The sequence below is a fragment of the Mastomys coucha genome, unplaced genomic scaffold, assembly GCF_008632895.1.
Source record: "Mastomys coucha isolate ucsf_1 unplaced genomic scaffold, UCSF_Mcou_1 pScaffold1, whole genome shotgun sequence".
NCBI lineage: Eukaryota > Metazoa > Chordata > Mammalia > Rodentia > Muridae > Mastomys > Mastomys coucha.
In genome coordinates this window covers 6,065,433-6,073,502 of record NW_022196891.1, presented here as the reverse complement: position 1 = coordinate 6,073,502, position 8,070 = coordinate 6,065,433, and the positions used below count along the sequence as shown (strand labels likewise).

The 8,070-nt window shown below is 33.3% G+C and overlaps 1 protein-coding gene across 6 annotated transcripts in view; it reads right to left on the bottom strand.

Moving 5' to 3' along the window:
* The window catches only part of Cdh7 (cadherin 7), a 146,453-nt gene that overhangs the window by 77,963 nt on the left and 60,420 nt on the right, over positions 1 to 8,070 (bottom strand). For 3 of the 6 annotated variants that reach the window (XM_031379948.1, XM_031379967.1, XM_031379958.1), the window contains one exon: positions 3,860 to 3,959. In XM_031379948.1, the coding sequence (XP_031235808.1) occupies positions 3,860 to 3,959 (100 nt within the window). Of the gene's footprint in view, positions 1 to 3,859; positions 4,028 to 8,070 lie in introns of all 6 variants that reach the window. The other 3 variants (XM_031379928.1, XM_031379939.1, XM_031379923.1) reach the window with 1 other exon arrangement.

Genomic DNA, 8,070 nt, shown 5'->3' with positions numbered 1-8,070 from the left:
CTACTCTGTTAGCCTGTGTCTTTTTATTGGGGATTTCAGTCCATTGATATTGAGAGATATTAATCACTGATGGTTCTTACTTCCGGTTATTTTGATGTTGGTAGTGGTGGGGAGGGATAGAGGGAGAGAAGGAAAAAGAGATAGATAGAGAGAGAGAGAGAGAGAGAGAGAGAGACAGAGAGAGACAGAGACAGAGACAGAGACAGAGGCAGAGAGAGGGGGAGGGAGATTTCTTGTGTTTTCTTGAGTGTAGTTAGCCTCATGGAGTTGGAGTTTTCTTCTGTCCTCTTTAGGGATGGGTGAGTGGAAAACTATTGTTTAAATTTGGTGTTGTCATGGAATATCTTCGGTTATTTATCTATGGTGACATTTTTATTAATAACTTCCTTCCTTTACATCTCAAATGATATCCCACTTCAGGGTTACCTCTTCACAAACCCCTCAGGAATTTGAAATTCTTAACATATAGATATTTCACTTGCTTGGTTAGAGACACACCAAGATATTTTATGTTATTTTTGACTACTGTGCAGAGTGTTGTTACCCTAATTTCTTTCTTAGCCCATTTATCCTGAGTAGAGAAAGGATACTTATTTGTTTGGGTTAATTTTATATCCAGTCACTTTGCTGAAGTTGTTTATCAGCTGTAGGGGAGCTCTCTGGTAGAATTTTTAGGGTTGCTTATTATACTATCATAACATCTGCAAATAGTGATATCTTGACTCCTTCCTTCCCCATTTGTACCCCTTTGATCTCCTTTTGTTCTCTAATTGCTATAGCTAGAACATTAATTAATTATTGAATAAGTGAATAAGTAAGGAGGAGTGGGCAGCCTTGTCTTATTCTTGATTTTAATGGGATTGTTTGAGTTGCTCCCCATTTAGTTTGATGTTGGCTATTGGTTTCCTGTATATTGCTTTTATTATATTTGGGTATGAACCTTGGATTTCTGATCTCTCAAATACTTTTAACATGAATGGGTGTTATATTTAGTCAAAGGCTTTTTCACATCTAATGATAAGATCATGTGGGTTTTTTTAACTTTGAGTTTGTTTATACAGTGGATTACATTGATGGATTTCCATATGTTGAACCATCCCTGAATTCCTGAGATGAAGCCTACTTGATCATGGTGAATGATCATTTTGATTTGTTCTTGAATTCAGTTTGTTATCATTTTATTGAGTATTTTTGCATCAATGTATGTAAGGGAAATTGGTCTGAAGTTCTCTTTCTTGGTTGGGTATTTTTGTGATTTAGGTATCAGTGTAACTGTGGTTTTATAGAAAGAATTGGATAGTGTTCCTTCTGTTTCTATTTTATTGGATAGTTTGAGAAGTATTAGTATTAGGTCATCTTTGAAAGTCTGATACAATTCTGCACTAAAACCATCTGGCCCTGGGCTTTTTTTGTTTGGGAGACTTCTATTGACTGCTTCAATTTCCTTAGGGGTTATGGGCTGTTTAGATGGTATATTTGATCTTGATTCAGCTTTGGTAGCTGGTATCTGTCTAGAAAATCATCCATTTCATCTACATTTTCCAATTTGTTGAATATAGACTTTTACAGTAGGATCTGATGATTTTTTGAATATTCTCAGTTTTGGTCTCCTTTTTCATTTCTGATTTTGTTAATTTGGATACTGTTCCTGTGCCCCCTAGTTAGTTTAGCTAAAGGTTTGTCTATCTTGTTTATTTTCTCATATTTGGTATTACGTACAAAGAAACTTCTCCAAAACTGTGCAAGAGGCTGTGGGAATGGGAATATAAGTCTTCTTTCATTAATATCTTTTAGAGATAAAAGAGTTGAATCTCTGACTTTTGTTGCCATTATTTCAGATATAATATTACAAAAGAATAAGTAAAATTATTTTGAAAGGGAAGAAAGAAAGAAAAAGAGGAATCACATACAGAAACAAATTTCATATCCTTAATAATCCTTTTAGCCCTTTTCAGATAAAAAAGTATTTTGAGAGGCAGATGTGGAAAAATTAGGAAAAACACCCACAAATATGTTCCTTGACAGTTTTCTTCTAATCATTTGTTTTTCTTGCCCTTGAACCTTACTTCATAGTCTATTGGTTGTAAATTCATTCTGCATTTGCAGTTTGGCATATACAGGGAACAGAATATCTTTTAGAGGAATATTGAAAAGAAAGGGTACTGTCATTTTGTCCTACAATTTTGAAAGATTGAATGAATACTGAAATTTTTAAATGATTATAATATATGTGTAACATTTTAATGGATTCCTTGCACACATAGGTGTTCTTAGTAAAATTCAAAGATTTCAAAGGTATAGTAGTAACTAATTTATGGAGAAAACCTGGGTAAAATGAAACAAAGGAAAAATACATATTTGGGTTTCTTTACTTTAGAATCTAAGAAAGGCAAGAAAACACTGGAAAACCTAGGCTCCATGTCAGAATGTCATGAGAAACACAGAAACTAAATGTGTTAATATCATCACTTCTCCAGCTTTAGAAAAAAGCAGTCACTTTCCAAGACAAGTAAGCTAACAAGGGTTTTGTTTCTTTATTAAAACCCCTTTTCCCTTCAAAGACATAAAAGATTGTTTTTAATGGAAAGCATGGGGCTTTTTTCTATGATTTTTGGAAGTCCCATTATGTGTGTGTGTGTGTGTGTGTGTGTGTGTGTGTGTGTGTGTGTGTGTGTTATCAAAACATATATTATTGGAATGAAAAAAGATTAAGAGTTTGCATATTAGCCAACTTGGCTGATTCATATTGTTTGTTGGCTGTGAATTGAGTTCTATATTTTTACTAGACAACCATTTTAGAGACATTGCATAGCTCCCCCTATCCTATAAGTTTTAAACTAAACATAAGGGTTGCTGGGGAGACAAGAATCCTGTTCCCTAAAGTAGCCACTGACAAAATGACCTTGGACTAGCCATTAATGATCTGCCCACTTACCTAGTTTCATTCAGACAATGTAATGTAAATGCAGTTGGCCACAAACAAAGAAAAAGATGAGGGGACTCTTTGGAAGGAGGGGCTTCTGAGGAAGGAGGGAGGAATAAAATAGCACGTGATAACGGAGTTATCATAATGAGACATTATATATGTGACACAGTTGTCAAAGAAGAAAGGAAGGAAGAAAGAAAGGAACAAAGAAAGAAAGAAAGAAAAGAGAAAGAAAGAAAGAAAGAAAGAAAGAAAGAAAGAAAGAAAGAAACAAGAAAACAATTTTTAACATTCTAAAGAAATCCTACATGCTACAAACACAAAGGTGTAGGACACAATAATTTTAAAAACAGGACACAAATTTGTTCTTTTCTTTCATTTTTTTTTAATTTCTGGATCTGTCAAAAGACATTTTGTGCCAAAGCTCATCTCATGCTTTGAATTGCATTATTTTTAAAGGTTTATATTTTTTTATGATAGAGATGTGGTACAAATGTAAAAAGAATGTGAGTTGTATACGACCTGGTTAAAAGCATAGAATGAACATATGTTATAAAGAGATGAATCTCATCAATTTGTGGAGTGAAAATGTTAATAATTATAATAAAAATGCTTTAAAAATAAATGGTTATAATTTTAAACTCTTACTAGCAAAAAATAATTTTTTTGATAAATATAAATACAGAATTACAAAGAAAACATCTAGTATTTAAAGTGTAAATTCAAGATACATTTTATTGTACGTAGGGAAAAGTATGAAGTTCTGATAGCCTCTCTGTATTAGCCTTACTATTCCATAGTGTGTGATTAAATTAAGACCTTGATGAAATGCAAAATTGGGAGAACATCATAAGAATTTCTCGTTTAAGAGCACTTAAAAACAAGTGTTATAAATATCTTCTTTTATATGAGTCATTGCATTGAATAACTTACTTCGTGGAAAGCGAGGAGGGTTATCATTGACATCAGTTAGGGTCACGGTAACTGAGGTGGTTCCAGACAGTCCGCCATTTTGGCCAACCATATCCTTTGCCTGAATGACAAGCAAATACTGGTCTTTAGCCTCTCTATCCATGTTGGGAAGGGCAGTCTTGATGACTCCTGTAAGATTTTAAATCTCAGTAAAACACACACCATGATCCATTACATTCCAGGAGCAAAGAACATCAATAATGTAGCATGTCACTCCAGTTTTGTGGCTTGCTTTGTTATATAAGTTTACTTTAGAGACAAGAGGTGCATGTAGTTCAAATGTACATTTGTACATTATTCAAAGAATACAAATTTATACTTGCAAGCCCTACTGAAATGCAGAGAGAATTGTACAATGCACTGTTCTTAGTATGGCTTTGAAAATTTTGTTTTTAGGTTTCGTTACTCTGAGTCATGTCTATATTACCTGGCTAAACATCGACTCAGCCATGGCACTCCTAATCTCTGATAGATGTAGACCTGAATGTCTCCTTCTGATGACTTACCTGGCTGTATCTAATATAGCTGTCAAAGGGAGTGGAAAGAACCTCTAACTTCATTATAACCTCACCTGAGTGCTCAATAGTACACCTTCAAGGACTTGAGTGGCTGGCAGTTGCCATAGTGATAACTAGAGGAAACTACACAAATAACAAAGATGACACACTTAGAATTTTTAGAAAATCCTCATGACTCATAGGAAAGATGTGAATATCCCTTCCATTTGTGAAGCTATCCCGTCTCACTTCTTCTGTTCTCTTTTTTAATATCTCCACCTCTAAAAGATTGAGAAGTTCATTGGCCAGTTTAGCCTCCCACCTTGACCATTGTTAGGCAATAGTGAGTTCACGGGTATAGAGTGAAACTCGGCTATAGAGTGAAATTTGGTCTCTAAAAATCAAAACCACATCACCAGGTGAAAGAAACTTATAATTTTCAGCATGCCTGTGATAGAGATCTGATGATCAAACGCTCAGGGCAATGAGTCCTTAATGACAGTGAGCTGCAGAACATTTTAGAACACTCTGTTTCAGAAATCACCATCATCATCAACAACAACAATATCCAAGAGTCTTTTCCGCTTCTCAGTGTATTTTCTGTTTTAGTTTTGGTTCCAAAATGCCGTGAGGTAAAAAGACCATATGGGGGCAAGAACAACTAAAACTTTCAAATAAAGATAGGAAAATTAATAGCAATTTACAAATAAAGTGTCTGTCTTATTTCTAATAATGAGAACATTAAAAAAGATATGATAATTAATTATGATAATTAATTTGTCCTTTCTTTTCTCCCACTCCAAATACATATAATAATTTATTTTCAAGTACCAAGTCTGCAGGTTGAATGACATTTACAATTTATATAACAATATTTGTGCTATATCTATTTCTGTCTATCAAACATAATCACACTTACAAACACACCCATATGAATATGAATCACATCTGCAGCACTTCTATGTTTACATGTTTAAATAACACCTACTCACATAGGCCCAATTTTATTTCTTAACGTCACTTTTTCTTTGCTCATAGAGTATAACTGTGAACAGGAGGTACTTGAAGAGCATCACAAATTAACTCCTCAGTGGCTTTTGTGCTGCCTGCATACTGATTATTTACTTTTGAAATAAAGTGAAAACAATATTGTTTGCCCAACAGCATCAAGTGTGAAGTATTTAATCAAAAATACCCTTTATGAACTGCAATGATTTTATGGATATTTCATGTTTTTCTGTATTAAAAAATCTATAGCAAAACAAGTATGGGCCTCACTCAGTATGGATATCTCCAAAGAAGCTTTCTAATTCTATGAATTCTAAAACTAATGTGCTTATATCTTTTGTTCTTGTTTATATTTATAAATAAGTTTTGTGCAACTTTTTAATTAAAAACTGGTAATCCTGAGAATTTGGCTCAACATGTTTCATTTGAATGAAAAAAAAAAAAGAATTACTTTACAAAAAATATCTATTCATGGTTTCAATGTTTTTTTTCTGTTCATCTCTCATTTTTTCTTCCAATTATTCTGTATGGGTCATCAACTTTGCAAAACACTGTTTTAAAAATAAGTCCACAATATTTCACGTAATCAGAAAAAAATGGAAATGTAGATGAGGTTGTTTGGCGAGTAAAAATCTTCTTTTGCAAGAGTGAAGAAGAGTTTGGGTATGCAGAATCTACAGTGAAATCCAGCAGGTGTGGCAGCCATCATTAATCCTATCTCTCTGACATGGAGACCCCGAATATTGGGGCAAACTGACAAGCTAGAGTTGTAGAAATGGCTGGCATGTTCCATGATCACTAGGAAACCTTTCTCAATAAAAAAAAAAAGTAGAGTTTGAAGAAGAAAACACTGTCAAACTGGTGCCTCCTCTGGTGTCTCTGAATGCAAGTATACACACTGTCACATACATGTGGGCTCATACATATGCAAAAATGCATAACACACACACACACACACACACACACACACTCACACACTACAACTGAAAGTAATTCCAATGTCTTTGACATCCGAAGTTTACTTAGTGCTATTATTTTTTTGAAGCAATTATAACATCATTACGATAGACTCTTGGTACCTGCTTATTTTTCACACCTCTAATTGCCTCATTATAAAAGATCTTATTAACAGCACTCTCCCAAAGCTAAAATAATCACAAAGCTTAGAACTAACTGAATGCAGGTAGGAGATGTAATTTCCAAATTCCTGAGCTACTACACAGGGATGAAATAGCAAACATCGCTTGAGTTTAGATACTCATTCCTAGCAATACTTCATTTCTAGCTATTTAAGTTTTGTTAGCTTAAAGTTACAAACTAATGTTTAGAAAAGTATCCTAAGACATTATATTATATTTTCATATCAATAATTATGTAGTCATACACTCACAGTTACACAGTAAGTAATTTATAATATAATGGGATATAAACTGTTAGTCTGATAAAACTGCATCCCTATATTCTATGGTAACATTATGAAATTAAAAATACTTGGTAATCAATAATTATTAAGTCATATTTAGTGAAAAATAAATCTATCATTAGCACTTCAGGAAAATATTTTGCTTTCTTTTCAGTTTTCCATGTTTTATTTCAAATTAATACATAAAATCTGAACTTTATGCTTGACAAAATATTTTCCATATCTATGAAACTTTGATTTACTCATAACTCACTTTCAGAAATTATCCTAATAGACACACACAGAAGAGAAGGCATAAATACATATGTACTTTTGTTCAACACGTGGTCTCTTCTGTAATCTGAGGGAAATCATTCTCATGATTTTCTAATGTGTCGCCAACTATGTTGGCTTATTTGGTTACTGTGTCTTATAATTTCTCAATGTGATCATATTTAACCAGTAAGAATATTTTCTGTAATTAGTCATATTGAGGGGACAGCTTAGAGCATAATCTTTCTGCACATTCTATTTTAATTGCTTCAAAAAACACATGGTCAAAGGGAACACAGGTCAAGATATTTAAGTTTTCAATGGTCAATTCATTGGCCACACTACAACTAAGTGACACTGAAAACCATAATCTGAGAAGATTAATATTAACATTTGAATATCGGTTTTGGAACACTAGTTTTTCTCACTTTTAATGAAAACTACCTTTCTATAATTATCAAGATCCTATTCTCACATCCTTTGGCAACAACTAATTTTGCACCTCTCATCCATTATGGCTGCTTTTATTTTATATAGTCATTCTGGCTACTCCAAGAACATAAAATTAAAAATTGGACATATCAGCTTCTTTGTTATTTCTATAGCTAATAATACATGTAAGAGGTGAAGGTCATAAAGTCACTTGATGCAACAATTGTCAACTAGGAATACCCCATCCTTGAAAGAAAGACACTGGTATCCGCAATGACTTTATCAGCAAGTATAGTATATCGGATAATCATGCCATCTGCCTCTTTGTTTTGAACTGTTTTTCATGTCAGTTCTCTTGGTACCTACTTCAAAAATAATTTTATGTGACCATAGACCTATGAATAACAGCAGTATACATGATTATGCACTGAGTATATTCAGCTGCTATGCATTCAGTTTCTGTCAATGTACCTTATAAATCTTAGAATTAGTTCCTTAGTAATTGATTTGAATTAATTACTACCTCTTTCATTTTATACAGATGTCTGTTAAGCTGCATG